General features: G+C 34.6%; 1 protein-coding gene across 1 annotated transcript in view; it reads left to right on the top strand.

The window, feature by feature from the left end:
- The window catches only part of DMD (dystrophin), a 2686579-nt gene that overhangs the window by 939752 nt on the left and 1721890 nt on the right, over positions 1-24937 (top strand). The window contains exons 19-21 of the mRNA XM_049766737.1: positions 2891-2978; positions 12779-13020; positions 19985-20165. Of these exons, the coding sequence (XP_049622694.1) occupies positions 2891-2978; positions 12779-13020; positions 19985-20165 (511 nt within the window). The remainder of the gene's footprint in view (positions 1-2890; positions 2979-12778; positions 13021-19984; positions 20166-24937) is intronic.

Raw genomic sequence — 24937 nt, 5'->3', positions numbered from 1 at the left:
ATTAAAACATTCATTGTAGCTATGATAAAAATATACTATGAGAGAAAAACATGACTCAAAATATCAAGTCAAAGATAAGTTTGCTGTCATTATTTTGTTTGTCTATTGTAATACAAATATATTCTTTCTTTTGACCCTCTACCTCCCTCTTACACTCACACCCTTATTTTCTCTCTCCACACTTTTGATTTTTTCCATCTCTTTCTATCTCTCTCTTTTTTCTCTCTCTCCCTATGTCTGGAATTTTTCAAATTTGAAACAGCAAAATTCCTTCTGTAGCTCAATTGTTATGAATCGTATTATAAAAGATTTCATTTGAACTTGATTTTGGTTATTTTGTTATTTCATTATTTTGGACAATAGAGCCAGTATTCTTCCATATTTATTTTCACCATTCTTAATTTACTTCTTCAACATGCCCTGAAATCTTCACATACGGCATTAATTTTTATTAGTGATCATACTCAGTGCCAATAAGGAGCTACTCCCAGCTCGGTTCTCATAGATTATTCTCAACTGTTCAGGAATGGTACCTAGGCCTCCTGCACACAACCTGCTGTGCAAAGCCCTATGAGCTCTCTCTCCAGCCCAGTATTTACCTTAAAATGGAGAACAAATATTGCACTGGTTAAGGGGGTGTTTTTTGTTTGTTTGTTTATTTTTTTGGGCCACACCCGGCTTTGCTCAGGGGTTACTCCTGGCTGTCTGTTCAGAAATAGTTCCTGACAGCACAGGGGTACCATATGGGATGCCGGGATTCGAACCAACCACCTTAGGTCCTGGATCGGCTGCTTGCAAGGCAAATGCTGCTGTGCTATCTCTCCGGCCCCAAGGGGGTGTTCTTTATATGACTGAAACCCAACTGCAATCATGTCTGTAATCAAGGTAATTAAATAAAGATATTATTTTAAAAAAAGAAAATTTCTGTGGCAGCAGCATGCCCAGATAAAATGTGACAAAAAGTGAATTTAGCAGTTCCCTCTCTATTCTTCCATGTAACAAGGGATTGTAACTACATTCATGAGCTTTTCAGTTTAGCTAGAAATTCTGAGTATTCTTTGGCTGTTCTTATCTTCTAGAAAAATGCCTTTGTAAAACTGACCATCAAGGTAACCAGGAAGTTTGGCCTGCTAAAGTGTGTGGATTCTGGGAGCATATGTTCCCTCAAACATTATTATCAGTGTTTGTTGAATCATATTAAAATGTGCCCATCACTATGAAGTTTCCCTGACCATGACATAAAATGGTTATTTCCCAAATAGCCTAAAATTAAACGTAGCTGATTTTTTCGGGGGTATATATCTATTGGACTAAACGGATGGTACCACTGACAGGGTACTGACACAGGTCTCGCCCAAATTCGGTATTTGATAACTGCATATGGTCTCCTGAGGTCCTCAGTGAGTGACCCCTGAAGACAGAGCCAGAAGATAACTCTGAATAGCACCAAGTCTGAAACTTGCCATTCCAAACAATCTCTCTTTTATGATCATGTGTGCTGTTCAGTAGAAAATATTGTGAGGATTTTTGTTTTGCTTTGTTTTGTTTTTTGGGCCACACCCGGTGATGCTCAAAGGTTACTCCTGTGCACTCAGAAATCGCTCCTGGCTCAGGGGACCATATGGGACCCCGGGGGGACCGAACGTTGGTCCCTCCTAGGTCAGCTCGTGCAAGGCAAATGCCCTGCTGCTTGTGCCATTGCTCAGGCCCCATATTGTGAGGTTTTGAATTAGGAAGTTGGTCCTAAAAATAAAATAAATTAACTCCTTTAATAACACTTCCTCCATTTTAAGTATTTGTAATTGTGTGGTTATTAGCTACCCTGCTTTGAAACAAATAAAAAGAATATTTTCATTCTTGAAGAATGTTCCTTTGAACATTACTGGAGAGCATGGATGTCCCACAGTATATATTCTCCAGGCTGTACTTGATATTTAACAACCAAATATTTGGATTCTGGGAGATGGAAATATATACTAGTCTGAAAAATAAATGAATATATAATAACATCATGCTTTAAACCCACCTAGAGATTTTGTGCAATACAGTTTTATAGTCGCAAAACTTACTATTCTTAATATATGTTCAGTGCACTGTTATCACTTTTTCTGTGGGTGATTTTTTCTCGGGCACTTAACACATATTGTTCAAGCTACATGATTTTAATGACTATAGTATCAGTGCTACTGCATCAGGTTTAAATGCATAGCTCTATAGAGACATTATTAATGAAATCAGTAGCATTGAAGGTTATTTTGGTTCATTTGAATAGTTTCTGTTTTTCCAAAAGCTAGGAGAAATGAACAAAAGAATTGAGAAAGCCTTTAAAACTATGTTCCTTTGAAACTTCGCAATTTTAGAGAGAAATCCTAACCCACAATTTTATATTTAAATTTTTGTTATTTCTTTGGCAGCTTAAGTGTTTTCCTGTTTTATATGTGTTTACTAGATGTTTTTCTTTGTTTTGCAGTGGGAAGTATTTACATATCACCAGCAAATTTAGTGATTGCCATTGTAATGACCTACCATTTTCTCCTTATGTTGTTAAGCTCTGACTTTATTGCATCTCTTGTTTGTGGCTTTGTTTTTCTGGTTCTGTTTTGTTTTAGCCATCTTAGAATGCATTTGACATCGATATGTAAACAAAAGCAGTTCAAGGTTGAAATCTTCCTATTAGAAATTGTAGCAGTTCAATATGAGAACGGCTTGTAATTTAATTGCCATTTTGATAGGCCTGGTACTGAGATACTTGAAAAAAAATCTTTAGATATATCCGATAAGCTGCCAGAGTGAAATATCTTAAGGCTTTAAAGGGCAAGTCGAAGTTCTAATTACTGTGTAGCTTCACAATCCTTGCATTGAAATACTCACCTCTGTGATTCTACCGCAGGCCATAGAACGAGAAAAAGCCGAGAAGTTCAGAAGACTCCAAGATGCCAGCAGATCAGCTCAGGCCTTGGTGGAACAGATGGTGAATGGTAATTACATGGAGTTGATTTAGATAATATTTCTAGGGATTTGATAAACACATAGGTTCATATCTATCAGCTGAATTCTATCCATCACTTCCTGAATGCAAATGTAAATTCAAGTGAGTATGTGAGAGTTATACCATTCTTTGTCAAGGCCAGACATATTATTAGGGGGAAAAATGTCAACTTTAAGTTTCGTAGCACAAGATGGGATGTGGTTAAATATCTGATCTATCTTTCATAGAAAAATAAATTTTAATGCGACTGCTGCTAGCATTTGTGCAAATCATTACCAAGATTTGCAGAAATAATTGGAAATATAAGCAATCATATAATGTATGTAAAGTGATTATAATCTGATTTTAAATAATTCTTGCAATAAATTTTTCCAAGTTGATGAATTATATGGAAGGCTTCATCAACATGCCAGTTAGCTCCTAATACATTTGACAATTTTGTGTTGCATTTCATTTCTTCACTCATTTTCAGTACTGTTTTCTCTGAACAATTTTCATTTTTAAATTCCAAGTTATGAGGAAAGTATAAAGCACAGAGTGAGAAGAACTGTTTTTAGCAATTATTTAAAATTAACTCATGCTAACTCCAGTGCCACCAAGCTGTCTGAACAGAATTCGCTTTGACATCAATTGTAAAGAAACTTCTTTCGAATGGCTGTTTTAGGCTACTATATTTATTTCAGATATAAGTGCTTCATGGAAATTGGAGATAATGATTTCTAAACAAGATGTTGTGTAAATCATATACTTACAAGATTATCTTAACTATATATAACAAATGCTATTGTTGTCCATATAAGCTTTAACCAGAAATTGTTCATACTCTGGAACATAAATCCCATGCATAAAGTTCTTTATCCTTAATTGTCAGGCAGGTCTTAAAACATTATATGATCTTCCTAGGAATTCAATTCATTTCCTTCTAATGAGACTCCTAACTGTATTTGGCTAAGGCTTAAAAGGGATCTAATATGACAGTTAAGGGTTGGATTGGCAAATTAATGAATATATCGGCTGTATATATTTTAAAAGGTGTGACTAAAACTTCTAAATGGATGATTGTTGCTGGTTTCTTCTCCGAGAAGTTTGAAAACAACATATAATTGGTAAATAAAATGACAGAAGTAAAATATTTTTGTAACTTTCTTATAACTCCCATACCTGCTTTATAACTTTTTGATTTTAATAAGCTAATATAGTAAGTCGTTTGATTTCATAATTAAATATCAATCACAGTTTACCTTAGATGATCTTAGGATAGCAGACACTGAATTATTCAAAAAGCAGTTAAAATACAGAAATGAAGGAAAGGATTTTTGAGGGGTAATTAAAAACTACATTCAGGATGAAAATGAGCATATAATTTGTGTTAATAGCATTTTCTAGGCTAATGATCTCACTGCTCTAACTTGAGAAGACATGAAGCAAAATATGGACTCAAATAGGTGTCTGTTAACTACTTATTGATGATATTCTCCTTACAAAATAAAAATTAAGATGGGTAATAAGACATTATAGGCCAGAAAATAATAAATAATATTATATAGGAAAATATTAATCTAGGAGGGACAGAGAGAAAGTGCAATTGCTCAGGTACTGGTCTTGCATGAAGAGAACGCATCACTATGTATGGTTCCCTGAGCACAGCCTGTAATGACACCTGAGCACACAACTAGGAGTAATCCCTGAACACTACTGGGTATAAAAGACTGAAAGAGGAGTGGGTTAGGGATAGGGAGGAGAGAGAGAGAGAGATTCAAAGCAGAAAAAGCAGTAAGGAGTACAGGCACAATTTTAGGGTCTACTTATCAGATTCTACACTTCCCATTAATTCTACCAGTCAAGATAAGGTGCTAAAATATGTGCTGAGGCTCAAAGTTGGGCTATCACTAGAGAATAAGCTTGGCTCATTCATACAATTTACATAATGATTTAAACATAGCTTGGAATAGCCCCACTTATCTCTTTCCTTGTCTTTCCCTAAACAGAGTACACAGGATTCCTTGGATGTGATTATGTGAATTGAGTTGAACTCAATAAACAGTTAAATCTCAGGAGAACTTTACATTTTTTGTAGAAGGCCCCCAACACTAATTTACACTAGCTTCTCTGGCACAACGTCTAGAAATACAGTTTTCTTTTGGGACTCATGAAGCTGAATGAGAAATTAAGGTTTTTCTCAATCTATTGCCAACAGTTATCCTAGTGAAGCTGTTAAATTGATAAGTCCAAATTCTACTTTCTAGGGTTTGCATTGTGGAGTTATACTATGACTTCTGGCCACATAGAATACATCCATACTTGTATTTCTAGTCATAGATAAGAATATGAGAACTGCATCATGATAACTTTATTTTGAGCCTCATGAAATGATGCTTGTTTTTAACTACATATTTTGTCCTAAAAATTAGGGTACAGTTTTTGGGAAATGTGTAATTATCCATTTATTATTGATTTAACATTTTGTAGAATTTCAGGAGTTTAGCTTTCTTTGCCTGCATGTGTGTATCATCACCAACACCATGAATTATGAACAAATTATCACTCTCAAATATGGGATATAAAGAAGCATAATAATGGAACAACAAATAGCACACTCATTCGAAGCAAAATTTTGCCTATAGAACTGAGCTTACCTGGGAATTGGGGGTGATTTGGAGAGGCCCTTGTTACATTGGTGGTGAATGTGGTGTTGGATTAATGTGTACATGATTTACTTATTAAGAGGATATTTAACAGTATTACATTTTTCAATAAAAGCAATAACCAAAAATTAGAGTAAGGAGCCATAGAAATAGTTCAGGGGGTCAGGAACATTTTTTTACATGTGGCAACTACTGTTCAATCCCCATCAACAGAAATGGTCCACTGAGCACCTCCAGGAAGGTTACCTGAGTGCAGAGCTAGGAATCAGTCCTGAACACTGTTACTCTTGTCCACTGAACACCTCCAAGAAGGTTACCTAGTGCAGAGCTAGGAATCAGCCCTGAACACTGTTACTCTTAGCCTCAACCCTGTCCCCACCATATTGGGATAAAGCTAAGTCATTCTAAGTTAGTGTTATGTGATGCTCTTCTTCAAATAAATGCACCTTGAATAAATTCTGTGCATTATGGGGATAAACATAACAGACTGTAAAAGTAAATATGCATAGTGGAAATATAATTACTGTATGTTATCTGTAGAAAATATATAAAAAAGTAGTTTTTTAATAGAAATGATTTTACATAGGGTTAGCTTATGTTCTCAAATACATAGAATGGCTTTAAAAACATCATTGAAAATGCCTTTCAGAGCATAACTCTAAAGACATATTATAGCTAATGCTATTCATTAGTGCATATATTGTTATGTCTGTTTTGACCTCTAATGGTACTTAAGAAATGCAGAAAACAACAATTTACTAGCTTCAATGGAAGTTTCTTGAAGAAAAGGAAAGAAGGTAGGCTCTGAGAAACAGGATTGAGATGGCATAAGATTGTCTAGAGAATTTGAGAAAGTTCAGACAGAATGAACTCATGAATTCTAGATGACAAAACAAAATTGAACATGTGGTATGGAACAAAGTACTTTCAGAACACATAGATTTTTAATAATCTTGCCAATATCATGCAAAATGATGCAATTGCAAGTTATATTTGGACCTTTACATTTTGCATTCTGGTATAATTTTGAATGAGTTATACATAACCACTTTAGACCAACATTCCATTATTTTTTTATATTCCCATGTAAACACCAGTTTATTAGCTAAATTTGGGGAATATTTTATTAGAGATTTGAATGGTGGAGTGAACTCACTAGTGGAGAACTTTTTCATAATGAAGATTCTTATGATATTGTCAATATATATGACTACCACTCTCTTAGTATATGAAATCGCTAACTTTCTTGATATTTAATGAAAATAAGTGGGAACATTTATTGTTTCCTTAAGGATCTATTATTGTTATTATAGCTTTAAGGATGAATAGGGGTATTTTTATATATTTAGATTTTGGACCTTGGGGCCACTTGCATTGGTATTCAGTGGTTTTTCCTGACTCGCTTCAGGGTGACCCCTGGCAGTGTTCAGGGGATTGAGCTGGGGTCAGCTTTCTAAGCTAATAAGCTCTTTATCTCCCTCCCATACTGTTTTCTATCCTCTATTCATTTACAAGATTAAGTTTTATATACATTAATCTTTTATAAAAACACAAACATAACATATGGTAAAACTTTCACAAATACATAACACAGAGGTATAGTATTTTTCTACTATTTGCATATTATTTATCATTAGAGTTTTGGGCAGTTATTCATCAATATTAAGCTTTTGATGAAACTTTCTCGGATAGGACTGATTATGAGCTGTCATAATTTGATTTTGTTTTTTTACTTAAAATCAATCTTCCTTTTTATATCTATTGAGAATTAGACTCTTCAATTTTTAGTTTTGAAAAGCACATCTTGTATCAATGCATAGAGTAGTTGTTATCAGTATAACAGAAATTATTCTAGGTCAGTTGATTGTACTTGCTATTATCGAGGTTACTAAAAATACTGTAGCAAAAGTTTCACTGGAAAATAAATAAGCATAGCTCAGTGTTCCTGAACTATACAATTGTTTAAGAACAATTTCCAGAGAAACTACTATAACATAATTATCTAATAGTGTTAATGTTTCCTACATTAAATTGTGTTTCACTTTCAATTTCTAATTGTACTTTTCAGTGTGTTAATTAAAAGCCTGGCTGCAATCACATTAAGGAAGGTTTAAAGGCAGTAATTATTAGTATATTTTACTAAAAGAACATCTCAAAACCATAACCCCCTGAGTGTTAGATTATAGTATTTAAAGAGAAGCCTAATAGTAAGGCTCCTAAGGTTCGTAATGAAATTGCACAGACTGATAACACAGACAGGAACTTCTCTTAACTATGGACATAGATTTTTAGTGCTTTGCTTTATAGCTCATTTCAGTAGGCCAGGCAAGTAATCTCATTTGAGTTTGGGCATCAGACTTCTATCTGATGTGCCATGGCAGGTAGTATTATTTTATCAACACACCTCACAGTCACAACTCCCAACATCTTTTCTTTATGGCATTGGCAAGATTTTTCAGTGCCATAGCTGTTCTGTTTCTATAAAAGAAATTCTGTGGCTTATCTGTAAACCAGTTGGTTCTTGCATCATGAATGAGCCACTTTCCACAGTTGCACCAATTCACTCATATGTTCAGCCCTCAGTTTAGGACACCTTGATTTATGTATTATGTTTTGTAATATGACACTTAGAATAATGGTCTACACAGATTCCACATGAATAATTGTTGTTAATTGACAGGCACATTTTTCTTTGTTTACTATCTAAAGGTAGAGACTTGGTGGTGATGGTGAGTGGTATATGGTATAGAAAAATAATGATCATATTACTGCTACTGGAGACAATTAGTCATATAAGCAAATATGAATAGGAAACACTTTTTCTCTTCTAATTGCATGTTTGGAAATTAAGAAAAGCTTAATTATTAATTGTATGCACTTTACTCACTACAAATATGACTTTAAACATACATATTGGAGTTATATTTAAAATTTTGTATCTGTTATATAAAACTTAGTGCAATCAGAGAAGTCTCTGGAAGTTAATCAGCAATACTAAGACCTTCACAGACTCTGAATGAATTTCCATTATATTCAGGCTCTTATATTAAATGTGGTATGGACTTGTAATAACCCTCACTCAATGGACAAGAAATATAGGGGGATATTTATTAGTGACGTTATTTTCAGCTTTTATTCCAAACAGTCGTCTAATTCAAGAGCTCTGAAAACACAGTTTTTGCATTATTCTCTCCTGGCTTCATGGGTAATGATGAATATACTTGATGAGGAATACTTCACTTTAAGTGGCAGTTCTGAAGTATTTGCATGGAAGGTGGTGCACAATTAAAATCATTCTAACAGTCTGTTATGCACTGTACACAAGTAATAAAATTAATGGATGCACTTCAAGTAATGATCCATTTCCTCTGGGTGCAATATATTTATTCATAGACTATTTCAGGGGTTGTTTAGAATACGAGTTGTGAATGGATTATGATCCTTTATCCCTGAGATTTTAATACACTACTACAAAATGGTTTCCATCACTATTGTTCATACTGACTGGTGAGTGAGCATTTGTGTTCATAAGTAGCTAACCAAAAAAAAAAATCAGAAAGTCAGGTACTCAAGTGATTGTTATGTAAAAATTGAAAGATTTGTTTGCACAAATTGTGTTGTCAAATCTTAAACATTTTGGTGGTAAAACAATCCTTTGAAATCTATAAATATTATGTAAATCTATGAAAGTATATGTAGTAAAAATTAGTCATGCATAATGATGCACTTGAGAAACACTTAGTGCCCTTGAATATTCTGCACAAGTTTTAAGGAATTGGGTCAGAGAAATAGTACAGAAATTAAAGTACCTGCCTTTCTCAGTGTGGTTGAGTCCATAATACTGCAAGTATAGTCAGTCCCCCAAGTATGCCAGGAGTGATACCTGAGCACCTCCAGGTGTGGCCAAAAAAGAAAAGAAAAAGAAAATTGAGGGGTTGTCTTAGGACCAGGAAGTACAAAAATAAGGTCTAGTTAATTTATGAATTTGAAAAAAATTGCATTTTGACTTGTACACTAAGTAATGTGACAGTACTTACAGACTATTATTTAATTTTGAAGAAAATTCGAAGCAGGAGAAATTATGTGTGCTTGACTTTTTGCACGTTTAGATACTGTTTTCCTAGATATGTATGTATGAAGTAAACTATTGATTTGAGTTGAGGGAGTTCACAGTAGGGTGTATTTATGATTCCTTGCCTACTTAATATTGGACATTCCGTTACTGTCACTGCAAAATTGTGCTAAAGTTAATAGTTTAGGTAGACAGGTTTGGTGTGTCTGTATGTTAGTTGACCATAAAACATATTCACACAAGTCATTTAAGTTTTTTCAATTTTGTTTTAAAACTTCATTATTTGCAAAATTATTGATAGTTATTCATAATATATATATAATTCATAAAAATTATTCATAATACAGTTGTTTTGTGTCTACGGTGTTCCAACATAAATCCCACCACTTGTGTGATCTTCCCTCTACCAATGGCCCAATCTCTTGCCTGATCCTTTATCTATCACATAACAAAGCATTGTCATATTGCTTTCAGCAATATCAAGTCCAAAGACTTGCCATAAAATAAAAATCCACAAATGTCATTTTTATGATTGCTTTATGATTTTACATACAGATCATTAATAGAAATAATTTCTACAACCAATTTATCTCTAGAAATTTCTGATTTATGTTTTTGACATGATTGTCAAGAATAATTTCAAGTTACCAATATGTAGATGAGTTATCAGTTATTCTAAGAGTTCCTAAAAATTCAGAAATTTTCAATGGCTTACTGGATTTCTATTAGAATTGAACACAAGCACATTTAACTTTTGTGGCCAACAATAGTATGCTATACTATAAATAACTAAATGATAATTGTTTATTTTATTTTATAAATGACCCTCGTTAGTCTTTCAAAAGAAATTTACCCCAACTGGAAACAGTACAGTATATAAAGTAAAAATAGTGGCCTCAGGCCCAGCCCATATGATCCCAACACCTCCAGGAGTGAGCATAGATGCAAGATAGATAGAACTTCAGTACTTCCAAATATGATGCCAGGAACAAAGAAATAAGAAGAAAATCTTCTTTCTTCATTAGGCATATTAAATATCATCTGGCTTTCTTGTATGCTTTCTTTTTTTATTAATTTCAACAGATATTTCATTGGTATTTTTTCAAATTTTCTATGAGTATTTCACACATACTGAGAACAATTTAAATGTGAGAACCAATATTATATAAATAATGAAATTTAGTTTATCTGGAGGTAAGAAGATCACATTTGAGCTCCAGTCTAACTCATATAATTTTTCTTACTATGATTTTCTTACTATATATGATCGTCTAGCTACATTCATCATCATATAGTTCTTTAACATATTAATTTTTTTCCATTATTCAATTTCAATTCATTGTGCTAATATGTTCAGGGTATGGTAGGGTTCATAGTAGATTTATGCAAAATTTATTTTCTCACTTAGTTTATTTTAAAGTGGTATCATAGTCATATTTTATGGCACATCATACTGTTTATGACTGTTTTAGATAATGATCAATACAGATCTATTAAATTCTATCTTTGGAAAAAATGTCATAGAATTTTTGACCTTAGAGTTTGACTTGAAATTCTTTAGATTAAATTAGGTATAATTCAAAGTTAAAGGCATTATTATTTTTTTTCTTTTTTGGGGGGGGGCACACTCAGCTCAGCACTACTCTGGGCTTACTCTGGCCTCTTGTCAGTGATCATTGCAAGCAGACTTGGGGGATCCTCTGTTGTACTGCGCATCAAACCTAGGTCACCTGTCTGCAAGCATTCTATCTACTGTACTATACACCAGCCCTTCCTTATGTAATTTTAATAGCTTATAAGCAATTTAATATATATTTTCTTAAACTGTTCCCATATGACTGAAATTTTAGATTTAAATACTTCCATTTCTCAACTATTATTACTAAGGGGCATCCCTCTCAAACATTTTTCTATACTATTGGTCATTGCTCAAAATAAAATTAATACTGACAGTTTGATTAATATAACATATTTCATATCTTAAAAATACCAATTGATTCATAACTATTAGATGCTTATTAGGAGAACACTTAAAATATATAAGGAGGATATTTTAAATAAAGCAAATTCAGGGGTGCTCAGGGCTTCCTGACAGTGTTCAGGGAAATCAGTCTTAGAAAGTGCTCAGACAGGGTGCTGTGGATTGTATTCAGGTCAGTCATGTGCAAAGCAAGTGCTTTCCCTGCTGTACTATTGCTCTAGTTGTTTGAAGAATGCTTACTTCCTACAAACCTTAAGAAAATGAAAATTAAATGAGTACTGGAAAGTTAAAGGGAGCAAGGTATTACATGTATTCAGATCCATAATTAAAGGACTGTTATTTTAAATACTGATAATTAATATATTAATTAGCCAAATATATTAATTATTTATATATATAATACCTACTATATATTGCACCACATGAAATAGGTATTACAGAAGGCTGAAGGCAATATGATTTGCTTCTTTCCATTTTAGCATTGATAGATTTTTTCTTTTTTTAGTCTTCAGATAGTGAATAATGATTTTAAAAATTTGACTCAGCTCTTACATTTGTAAATTTAAAACCTGTTTCATAATAGAAGGATTTTTTTAGTGATTTCAGTTATTTGCACCCAGGAACAATCTGCTTGTAATAGAAACCCAGAGTTAATTATTTTTTATAACTTCTCACTTTTTCTCTTAAAATTCATCCAACTGTAGACATTTCAACTGCTTCTCAAATGTGCTACAAAAAGTAAAGTGCATGCAAGTTGGCTTTGGAGAGAGACACTTTAATAGTATACATGATCTGGCAAATTTGTTTGGGACCTATAATATTTTAATGTTCATGATAACTCTTTTACTTTGTGATTTTTTTCCTTTCATACAATTTTTTCTTCCTAATCTCATAATATGTATCCTTATTAAAATAAAAATTTTGATAAGAAATAATTTATATTCAATAACCAGAAATTAAGTTGTTGTTTTTACTCCCAGTAAATAAGTTTGTTTGAAATATTCACATATTGAATAATTTTAAACTTCACATAATATCTTGCTTTTATTCTCTGGCATGAGTGGATGTATTAAACAAATCTTTCTTTTCAGAGGGTGTCAACGCTGACAGCATCAAGCAAGCCTCAGAACAACTGAACAGCCGGTGGATCGAGTTCTGCCAATTGCTAAGTGAGAGACTTAACTGGCTGGAGTATCAGACCAACATCATCACTTTCTATAATCAGCTCCAACAATTGGAACAGATGACAACTACTGCTGAAAACTGGTTGAAAACCCAACCCACCTCCACATCAGATCCAACAGCAATTAAAAGCCAGTTAAAGATTTGTAAGGTTAGAATCTTTCCTCCTTTTTTAAAAACATGAGTAGTAATAATTTATCGGCATTTTCTAAAAGAAGAATGGCAATTTATTTAACAAAGAACATTTTCCTTTCAAATACTTAAGGACAGTAAAAATGAAGACAAAAGCACAGAAAGTCAGCCTTCATAGGTAATCAATGAATTTTCAAATTCTGAAATAAAAAGGAACACCATTTAGATTATCACACATTTAGAGTATTAAATTTTTTTGTTTGTAGAATAGAGAGGCAGTTTTAGTGTAATGGAACAACATATATGATAAACACCCACTAATTCAGATCTTATTTCGAATGACAGTTCATGTTTTAAGAGTCAAACAATTCAAATCTACATAAGCACAATAAACTGTAAAATCAGATAGATAATTTCTTAAAAGCTAATGGCCAAATAGTTTAGTATAAGTTGAAGTGACTTATTTATTAAGGAATTGTTTATTTGTGAGAGGAACTGCTGTAACCCAGCATTAGAGCTATTATTACTAAGCATCTTAGGACAGTAATGATGTGGAAAGGAGAGGCTTGGAAAGTCTCTGTGAGCCTGAAAGATGCCATTGTAAAAGCAATCTGCAGAGCCAGCCCAGCTCAACATCCCTGGAAAGAGCAGAAAAAAATAAACAACCCACTTCACTCTTCTCCCTACTTGAAGTATCAGAGCAGGGGTCCCCAATGACTAAACTTAATCAGAAGGCAGAGGACAAGAAGCTATAGCCTATAATTGTCAATCTCTTGGGTCACAGGAAGGATGGCTTATGATCAGGAAGGACAAACAAGTTATAATTGGCATTGAAGTACCTAAGAAAAATATTGAATATGCCTGCAAGTGTAAGAAATTTAAAGATGGAATCATGTGAATAGTGGACTATTTTAGCATAATTATGGGGAACTATACACAGTTCATGAGAACTGATAGGGGAGATAGAAAGATTTTGCATTAAACCTTAATTAGAGATTAAGAAGACTAACTGGATCTAAGTTTTTGTTTGGGGGTCAGGGGTTCCTAACAGCAATTGTTGGCCATTGCCTTCTAAATCAGTGTGAGAGCCCAAGGATGTGATCTTGTTCAGGTTCTGCAGTGCTGCTGAACCCCAGAATGCTCCAGACGTTCTGGAATCATCTAGACCCAAGCCTTGTCACCTTTGGGACACCTCCAGGACTATACCTATTCATGTGGTGTTGAGAATTGAACTAAGTTGGGTGCATACTAGACATATGTCCTAATATGTCCTTATTATCTTAAGGACTCTGATCTGCAGCCTTTTGAAAGGATGGTAAAACTGATGGCAGATTGACGATGGATACATGGCAGGCTTGGTTCCTACATGGTTTAGAACCACCCCCCAAATATTATTCAGAACTATTTGAAGGGAAGAACTATTGAAGAATTCGATGTTTTACAATTATTATAACATTACTAGGGAGTACATAAAATTAGCAAATATTTCTGGAATATAATATAGTAAATTAAAGCATTTATTTTATAGGTAACTGCAGATGCAGGCAATATCTGAATTTAGGGCATGCTTAATTATTCAATAATAGAATCTGGGCTGGAAAAATAGTAAAAGCTTAAGGTGCTTGAATTGCATGGCACAAGCCTTTTTCGATCCCTAGTCTCACTTATGGTGCCAGAAACATGCTAAGTGTGCCCCCCAAATCAAAATAAAGAAAAAAGATTATAATCTTGGATTATTTTTCATAGGAAGCAATGAAGTACTGCATCTGTGTTCATTTTTTTCAGTAAATATTGCAAGATAGTTCTGAGCCTCTTTCTTGATATTCCTGATATAAATCTAGAAATTGATAACAGAGCATAAAACAAATACATAGGTATACATATACATATCTACCAATGTACATATACATATATACATAGGTATATCATAGCTGAAATATGTTTGGTCTGTTCTTATATAACCAGAAATAATTCTAAGCCTATTAGCCAGTTTAAGCTGACATAGAAAATGGCATAGTCAAACTAGCATAGTCAAGGCAAATTTTAATTCATTGAGCTCTGTATTCTAGAAAATCAGCGGTGAGATCCTTTCAAGGATCTTGTTCTTGTGACTTTTTTCTAACTTGCTGACTTCTCTCTTCTTACTATGTTCTCACACAGCCTTTTCTCAGTGCATATGAGTGAGAAGGGATGAGGGAAGTTCATTTACTTTTAAAGGTTACCAGTGGGGTTTTGGGGGAGGGGTTGTCTTTGTACATGTCCAGTGATGCTCAGGAGTTTCTCCTGGCTCTGTACTCAAAAGTCACTCCTGGTGTTGCTTAGCATTCAATATGAGCTGCTATGTATTGGACCCAGGTCACTGACATACAAGGTCATTGCCCTAGCTACTGTACTATGTCTGCAACCTCCTAAGGTCATTAAGACCGTAAAAAAAAGCTTGTCACTCATTTTCACTGATGATTCCTTAGTTAGCACCTTATTTGTTCCTAATGCCTTGGACCCAGAATGGGAGAAGTGCAGAGACTGAAAAAAATCAAAAGGGGGATAGAAGGGAAGCTATGGCTGTCAAGGGTATGTAAGTACATTGATGTTATAAAGAAGTGGTAGAGCCTCAATTACAGACACCAGAGTAAAACAACCTAAAACAAGAGATCAATAACAATAATAAAAATATGCCTATAAGTAGTAGACTGGAGATTCTGGGGTGCATGGTCAGAGGGAACCTGGGAACTCAGGTGGAGGGAAGAAGACAATGGTGGTGTAAATGATACTGGAAGATGTCTAAATCCTAGATATGTAAAACTATGTTGATAATGGGGATTTGGTAATATTTTTAGTTTGTCACTGAAAATCAATAACATATGATAGATCAGGAATAGAATGTACATAGATTGAGGGGACACTACTGAATCCAAAAGATTATGTTCCTGTTGGCCACACTAGTTCATGCTTCTGATACCCTGCGTCCCAAATATCTTCAAGTATCTTAGTATTGCAACACTTCTCATGCCTTATATAAACATTTCTTAAATCAGGGACTGGATGGTCTGGAGTGAGTTCACAGCATGTCGGGCACATGCCTTATGAGTGACCTTCCAGGTTAGATCTCTGGCATTTTATATGATTCCCTGAGAATCACCATGAGTGCTCCTTAAACACAGAGCCAGGAATATGCCCTGAGTATAGAAAAAAATAAATGTTTCTTAAATCAGCTACCTGTAATAAAATCCTCTCCTGTGACCTTTCAAACCACAAAACCTCTGTGCTCCCAAATGAGATAGCGGGCAAGTACAGGGTAGACATTTACTTTCCAAAAGTGGGAGAAATAGGGAAGAAGGATGAGTGTAAAACTAGTTCTCTGGTCCTTCAGACCAATTGCTCAGGATTGTAAGTGTCTTTGCTTGATGCCTTCCAGGCCTGCTAGAGTGCTAGTTTGGGACTTTTGCTACTCACTAGAGTGGCAGTCATTTAGGTGTGGGGATCCCAGAGGAAGTGTTTATTGATTCTGGCCTCATGATGATTACTTAGAATAGGAAAGAGAGACGACAGTGAGTAAATGATTAAAGCGATATAGGATTACTCCTAGTGCAAATGCTTGAATTAAAGGCACACAATTCTGTGAAAATATCTAATAGAAAACCTGAACTAGCCAGAGTCACACCCCAACCTTCAACAAGGCAGCTTCTTAAAGCAGGGACATTTGTGTTAAGGCTTTTATCATGAGTAAAATATAAGTCGTAGGCTATAAATATGAAAGGCAAAGTGAATGTGAATGCTGGGCCTGGAGGGGCAGCAGGAATACAAATAAAAGAGGAAATAAAAATCAGCCTTAGAGCAGACAAAAGGAGGACCATTGGGAGATGCTGGAATCTTGGTCTTTCTCTAAGAGCAAACGAAAATCATTTGAGGTTGTGTATCTTAACTATTCTCTTGAGAGTGGATGCACCATTTTAAGTAAAATAGTCTCACTTTTGTTAGTTTTAAGCCCCACGGTCAGTGCTCAGGGATTACTCTGGATTCTGCGCTCAGGACTCACTCTTATGGTTGCTGGTAGAATACAAGGGGTACCAGGGATTGAACTAGGGTAGGCCATTTGCTAGGCAAAAGCCCTAATCACTGTACTCTTGCTCTGGTCCACAATTTCTCTCTCATTGAGGTGTAGGCTCTTGGTTATAAGCAGTTCCATCGGTGTCAATCATCTCATAACTACTATCTTTATTACATTAGTTTTCAATAATTTGATGATTCACCTTGGTTAATATATTTATAAGGATCAAATCAAAGTAAATCAGATATCAGTTAAAATTAAGTTATCTGACTGCTTTAGTGATTGGTAAAAAATCTTGTTTGGTCTATGGATTCTGTTATTTGAAGATGTTTTCTAATATTTGAATGCAGATTAGCTCAAAAACCAGCTCCTCAGAGCTGGTTCTTAATAGGTTGGGTGTTACAGAGTCCTTTGGAAATTGGAAGAAATTCCCAGATCATTTCTGAAGTAAAATAATGACCTTTTTTTTCATGATCTAAATATATAAAATGAGAATCAGCCTCAGGAAAGTTGCCTTACTATGGAGAATCAATCACACTAAGGCCCATTTAGGGAAATAATGAATAATGGTTAAAACTTTTTAATCGTTGAATATTTCAGGTCAAAGTGGTATCTCCGATAATTTTCCCATAGAACTTTGAGACCTTAACTGAACAATTGCCCAAATGTTTTATTAGTTTCATATTCCCCTTTGTTTTGCAGAACGTGCTTTGTTAAAGCATAGGTTCTGTCTATAGGCCCCTAAACAGGGAGAATGAGGGCCCTCCATCTGCCAAATGTAAATCAGGATCTTAAATGCTTCAGAGCAGATGTCATCGCTGCCACTTGCAAGGCTGGCATACAGAGTATGTATCTGTATTTCTATCATCACAAATACAGCAGCTTATTCTCTACCTTGGCATATTTTTACATGAATGGGTATGGACCTTCCTTTGAATCACAGGGTAGAGACACTTTCTGCTTTAGTAATAGAGATGAGTCAACTCCCTGCCATCTAAATGTCTTTCAACTTCACCTATCCACAAAATTGGAACTCTGAAGAATGAACTTACCTGAATCAACTGATATGTTAACATATCTTGAGGTTATTCAGAAAGTTGTCTATCTTCTCAAAATCATAATAAGTGGCACTCTATTCAGGTAATCCTTTTATTGTGCCAGGATTATGTGATCAATTTGACTCAGTCAGTTCTAAGATAGACATAGTATATCCCAAAAAGTATGCACACATCGAAAAACATTCTTAACTTTATTTTGTTTTGGGATCACAGTTGTGCTTAGGACTTCATTCTGTCGCCAAACTTAGGAATAAGTTCTGGTAGTTTTCAGGTGACCCATAATATATCATGATGGGGATCAAACTTGGATTAGTCTCTTGCAAGGCAAAAACCCTACCTACTGTACTATTTCTCAAGTCCTAATTTTTAGGGTTTTTTTATTATTCTATTAATTCTTCCAGTGATCCTCTATTCTAATTGAATGTTCATTCAATTAGTTGAGAGGGTTTACATGGGGTTTGGTACTTGCTTTGCATGAGGTCAATTCAGGTACAATAACCAACATCATAGAGGGCTCCACTGAGTCCCACCAGGAGTGAGCTCTTGAGTATCTTTTGTAGTGTCCTCTAACCTGAACAAGAACACAATTTAATTATTCTGTTTTACTTTTTTATGATGGTACACAATACAGAAGTAGATTTTCACCTAATGGCTGCATAGGTTTTAACACAATTATGGCAATAAAATTTCTTAAAAGAACACTCTGAGGGGCCTGCAAGGTGGCGCTAGAGGTAAGATGTCTGCCTTACAAGCAATAGCCAAGGAAGGACTATGGTTCGATCCCCCGGTGCCCCATATGGTCCCCCCAAGCCAGGGGCAATTTCTGAGTGCTTAGCCAGAAGTAACCCCTGAGCATCAAACGGGGGTGGCCCATAAAACCAAAAAAAAGAGCACTCTGAAATTTTAGGTTAAGTTCAAAGTGTATGTTCACCATATATGCTGAATTACATTATCACTTGTAAACACCAGTATAATATATATATATATAATGAGCATCATATCTGAAACATATATTTTGTGCCACCTATGTAAGTTAAAGTATTACAGAAACAGAAAAAGGGAAAAGATCCAGTAAAATGTGAATTTCAGTATGCTTGGTACTTAATCACCCTAATAGCAAGAAATGGGGGGTCAAAAATAGCAAGAAATTGGAGTTTATGATTTAACCAGTATTTTAAAATGGAGACTATATGTTCCTACATTTTCATACTCAATACACTAACTAAAATGTCAACAATGAAAGCAGCCTAAATTGAACTATGTGGAGGCATTTATAATTATGGTCTGCTCCAGAAAGTGTGTGATTTCATATATTACCTTGGTACTCATGAGAGGAAAAAGGGGTGCTGTAAACAATCATGGGGTGTAAGGGAAAATCAAAACAGTTATCTTAATGAAAATAATGGTATCTGCATATTCAGCCAAAAGCATTCTGACATAAGTATATTTTAATTTAATAATTTGAGTATTTGCATATATGGAATTTATACCCTACAAGTGATTTGCACCAGAAAGTAAATATTGATAAAGGATTTAGCTTTATATATGAAGCTTAAGCAAACATTTTGATATAAATATGCACAGGAACATCCATGTTTTCATCATGGGATGATTTGAGGGCATTCATTATATCATGTTCATGAATTCTAACAAATATGTCCATTTGACATTTTAAAATAGTTCCATATAAGAACAGTTGAGCAAACAACCAAGGTATTCTGGAATTGATATTTGCTAGATGTTGTTTTAAAATCAGTTTCTCAATGAGGGCACTGAGATAAGTTTGCATTATTACTGACCCTTAGCAACTTCCTCTGTAAAAATAATACCGGATGCAATGTAAAATTGTTGTTTAATACTTCTCAATGGTGCTATAGGATGAAGTCAATAGACTGTCTGCTCTTCAGCCACAAATCGAGCGTTTAAAAAGTCAAAGTACAGCCCTGAAAGAGAAAGGACAAGGGCCAATGTTCCTGGATGCAGACTTTGTGGCCTTTACAAATCATTTCAACCAAGTCCTTGCTGATGTGCGGGCCAGAGAGAAAGAGCTGCAGATAAGTAAGTAATAGTGCTTGAAATTGCCAACCTCATATTCAATGAGTTAGTTATTTCTAAGGAGGAGTAAATGTGCATAGCTGAAGAAATCATTCCTTTATGTTACTACTTTCTAGGGAACCACCATTTCCACAGCCTGTGGTAATAAGTATTGAAATACTATCCTTGGAAGGTGTATATGTTATATATCCATTTGCCTACCCCATATTAATGTCATGACTGATGTACAAATAATGTATATGTTTTATGTAGGTGTTTTTTCTCCTTGGTTGACTGCTGATTTCACATTTGATGTTTTTAATATTGAATGGATTAATAGAGAATATTGAAAAGAATATGTTCGTCTTATGAAGGGAGATATTTAATAAATCATCTTCTGAATACTATTCTATCAGTGTATGTGGACATTATCAAAGCTATAGTGTACATGTTGCAAGTGAAACTTGCAAAGGGCCAACTATACTTTCTGGGGCACTTTACTGGTGGATAGCTATAGTTGCATAATCTACTTCTCCCCCATTTAATAATAATATATATTAAAGTGGCACAATTATGTAACTATGACTTGAAAGATTTCAAGATGTCTCTATGTCTCAACAATCTGTACATTGTCTTTTTCCAATATAATACCTACAGCCAAATTAAAAATAAACATATTGCATCACGATGAGATACAGAATCACAAATTTGTTGATAATTGAGTTCCACTCATACAATATTCTAACACCCATCCCTTCACCAGTGCAATATTTTCTGCAAACCATGTCCCAAGTTTCAAGCCTGCCGCCTCCCAACTCACAGCCTACCTTTATGAAATATACTGTTCTTTTCTCTCTTTCTCCCCATTATTTTTTGAAATATTGTTACTGAAGTATATTATGCATATCACTTGATTCTCTTTCAGCACCCAGTTCTTATCCAGAGTGATTATTTCCAACTGTCATTTGATACTGCTGCTTTCTCTGTCCTAACTGCATGTCCTCCTTTTATCTTATTTTTATACAGAAATTCTTTGACAATGTTTGTCTGTATTTAATTAACCTATAAATTTTGCTTTATAATATATGCATGTGATAGTTATAAAATAATATATAATGCACTTTAATGATTAAAATAAAATAATTTTAAGTGATATGGGTTTAAAAGTGGATGATTACAATTAGCACAGATTATTTAATTTGTTTCCTAGTAAAGTTTGAATTAGTGGAATATATATGTATATATATATTTTCTTTGAAAAATTTAAAGTTTACCCTGTAATAATGTTCTGGAAATAGAAACAGGCTTAATGGAACAGGAACATTAGTAATGAAGGAATGTTGAAGGCAGGTGTCTGTGTTGGTTCATGATTCCCAGGCTCTTCAATATTTTCAAGAATAAAAATATTGAGTAATAAAGATGATCAGACACAGAGTTAAAAGTTAGGGAAATTTATTGATAAGTAGCTGAGAAAGAAGGAACTTCCCATGTATGGAAGAACTTAGCAAAGGACTAAGTTAAAAGCAAGGCCAGTGTGTGTGTGTGTGTGTGTGTGTGTGTGTGTGTGTGTGTGTGTGTGTGATCAATTAACAAGAAAGCTACAAAAATGCTAGTGGTTTGGGCTGAGTCTGTCTTTGGGTCTGGCTCTATATCAGTGGTTCTCAAATAGTGGGGCACGTCTGACCTCGACTAACACTGTCATAACAAGCTAAGCCCTGTGTTTATGTCTCTGTATGTCCCCGGAGCTGAGAGTTGCTGTGTCCTGCTTCAAACCCTGCTTCAAAAAGCTATACATTGCAAAACGTGCTCACTGTAGCATTAATATAGACATCACCTCTGATTTAAAAATCAGCTCAAATTATTTTATATATTTTTGTTTTGCAGGTTAAAGTTTTTAAATAAATAAACTATTTACAGTTATGTGGAGGGAGTGCGAAAAATGTTTTCTTCATCCTAGGGGGGCATGACAGAAAATAATTGAGAAGCACTGCTATACTTAGCTGTTGCCCATGATCTACGCAGAATTCTGTGACCTTAGAGTATTGTTATCTTCTTATTTATCAGAAAGAGCCCACATATTCACAAGAATATTACAAATGTAGGAGGCAGGTAGTCAAAAAATTGTACAAGGGAAACTGACGCTTCCTCATTCAATAGTACAGTGGGAAGGGTATTTGTCTTGCATGCCACTGGCTCTAGTTTGATCCTCAGAATCAGAGTCCCCTGAGCACTGCCAGGAGTACTTCTAAATACAGAAGAAAGAGTAATTCCTGAGCACCACAATTGTGGCCACAATAAATAATAAATAAATCTCAGCATACATATGATCCTTTCTTCGTATTCTTAGTTGTTAATTTATTTATAGTGATGTTATAGGATGAATTGAATAAACAAAAGATAAAGGTATATTCCTTTCCATTTACTTTAAAGTCATTTTTCCTGCGGGGTTTATATTCCTAATAGGAATTTAATCATACCATTTTCTAGTAATGTCAGCTCCCTCTAGTGGATTTCAATGTATTTGTTGCTGGTCTTCTAAAAACACAATTGGGGCTAAAATTCTTAATGTCCTACATTTTTGAGCACTGACCTATTTAACAATCATGCATTTGTCTTGTCATAGATACACAAACTTTTGTGAAAATAACTTACAACATAACGTTTCCACTGTAACTGGGGGTTAGAAATGTATTTTATTTAAAGATTTTATTGAATTAGTATAGTTTAACAATAATCTATAATTTCAGGATATATTCTTGCCCTTAATATAAGGTTCATGCATCTCTCCAATAATCCAGGAGTCATAATAAATGTTTAAAAATCACTGAGATTTATCTACGCTTTTGTGATAAAATCATATGCCAATCTAACCTTGTATATCATCATGACTTTTTAAAACCCATACAGCATACACAGAAATCATCTTGAGATAGGTTAAAGACTTAGATGAAAACCTTAAAGGATAAAACTCCTCAAAGAAAACATAAGGAACAACTTTCTAACATTGATATATAGACAGTCAATTTTGGGATATGACAGAAATACAGAAAACAGAAGTTAAAAGAAAGAAACTATAACCATACAGAATTTGTTCTCAGCATAGGACATCATTGAAAAAGTGGCCATCTTTAGGATGAGAAAATATATTTGTAAGTCATTTATCTAATGAAAGAATAAATCCAGAATATATAAGGAACACCCTGAAATCTATAGCAAGAAAGTTTTGTTTTGTTTTGGTTTGGTTTGATTTTTGGGTTATACCTGGTGGTGCTCAGAGGCTACTCCTGGCTCTAAGCTCAGAAATTGCCCCTGGCAGGCACAGGAACCTTATGGGATGCTGGGATTAGAACTACCATCCATCCAAGGTTGGTTGCATGCAAGGCAAATGCCCAACCAACATGCTATCTCTTGGGCCCTGTAGCAAGAAAGTAATCAGAATGAAAACCAATGACAACGATTGAGGCAGTGGATCACAAAAAGGAAAAGTACTTATTTGATTTTTTAGTTTGTTTGTTTTTTGGTGTTTTGGGGGCCACACCCAGTGACGATCAAGGGTTACTCCTGGCTATGCACTCAGAAATCGCTCCTGGCTTTGGCAGACCATATGGGATGTCGGAAATCAAACCTTGGTCTATCCTAGGTCAGCCACATGCAAGACAAACGCCCTACTGCTATGGTATTGCTCCGCCCTCCCCCCAAAGAAAAGTATTTAGCACTGACAATTTATACTCAACATGGAGATCAAGAAAAGTATATCAACTTGGATAATAATAAAAATAAACAAAAACAGTGAAATAGAATGCAAGGGTTCAAATTTATTCTTTAGTTTTTGTATATCACATTTTTAGGGAACTATTTCCTCTTGATTTCTTTTTATTATTTTGATTTTTAATATTTTTCTTGGATCCTTAGATCTGTTGGCAATCTCAATTTTTTGGAGTTTATTTCCAAGCTCTAGTTTATTTCGTTGGTCTCAGTTCATATGCTTGTGTTTATGCCAGTCCCATGTGGTTTTAATTATCTTAGATGTAAGTCTAATTAGAAATAAGAATGTTTTTTCCTCCAGCTTTTTTGCTCTTTTTCAAGAGTATCTTGATGATCTCAAGTGTTTTATTATTCCATATTGGATTTGTTTTGCTGTTTTTGAAAAAGTGACATTGGTATTTGTGTAGGAATCACTTAGTATCATAAGAATTTTAATAGCATTGTCCTGCTCATGCTTTTATTAGTTCAGGAAATAGTTTTGGATACCTTACCGGTGCCAAGAAATATTGGTTGCTAGTTACTGAAAGCAGAAAATGAAGAGCAATGTTTAGGTTCTCCTGGAACTAACAGAAAGAAATATCATGGATGAACCTGTAAGTTTTATTATGGCATATTGTAATAAGTCAAGCAATATTACTCAGAAGAGATGCCTCTGAGCCAAATCTGTGGGATGTCTACGAGTCAGCAGTGTGATGACAAGGAGGCAGGACATAAGAAGAACAAAAAAAGCAAGGTGGAGACAGACTTGACAAGTGCAGAGGCACAGAGATCAGAGAGGCTAGAAACCATAAACTAGTGTGTGCTGACTGGAATAAAGACTTTGGTATTCACAAAGGCCTCAAATAGTTTCTTAGGCCCCAGTGTTAACTCTTTTAAAAGCATTTGAATTTTCTAAAATAAATTGGCAAATTAAAACCTCTGATTTGAATTGCTGAAAGACCTAATCAGGATGTTAGCCTCTGGCTTTTATAAGAGGAACAAAAGGAACTCTGATATGAGGGGAAGTAAGAAGAGAGGGAAAGTTGTAGCCC

This window comes from Suncus etruscus, chromosome X, assembly GCF_024139225.1.
Source record: "Suncus etruscus isolate mSunEtr1 chromosome X, mSunEtr1.pri.cur, whole genome shotgun sequence".
Lineage (NCBI taxonomy): Eukaryota > Metazoa > Chordata > Mammalia > Eulipotyphla > Soricidae > Suncus > Suncus etruscus.
Note: the sequence above shows the minus strand (reverse complement) of the source record. Positions and strands in the feature narration are given on the sequence as shown.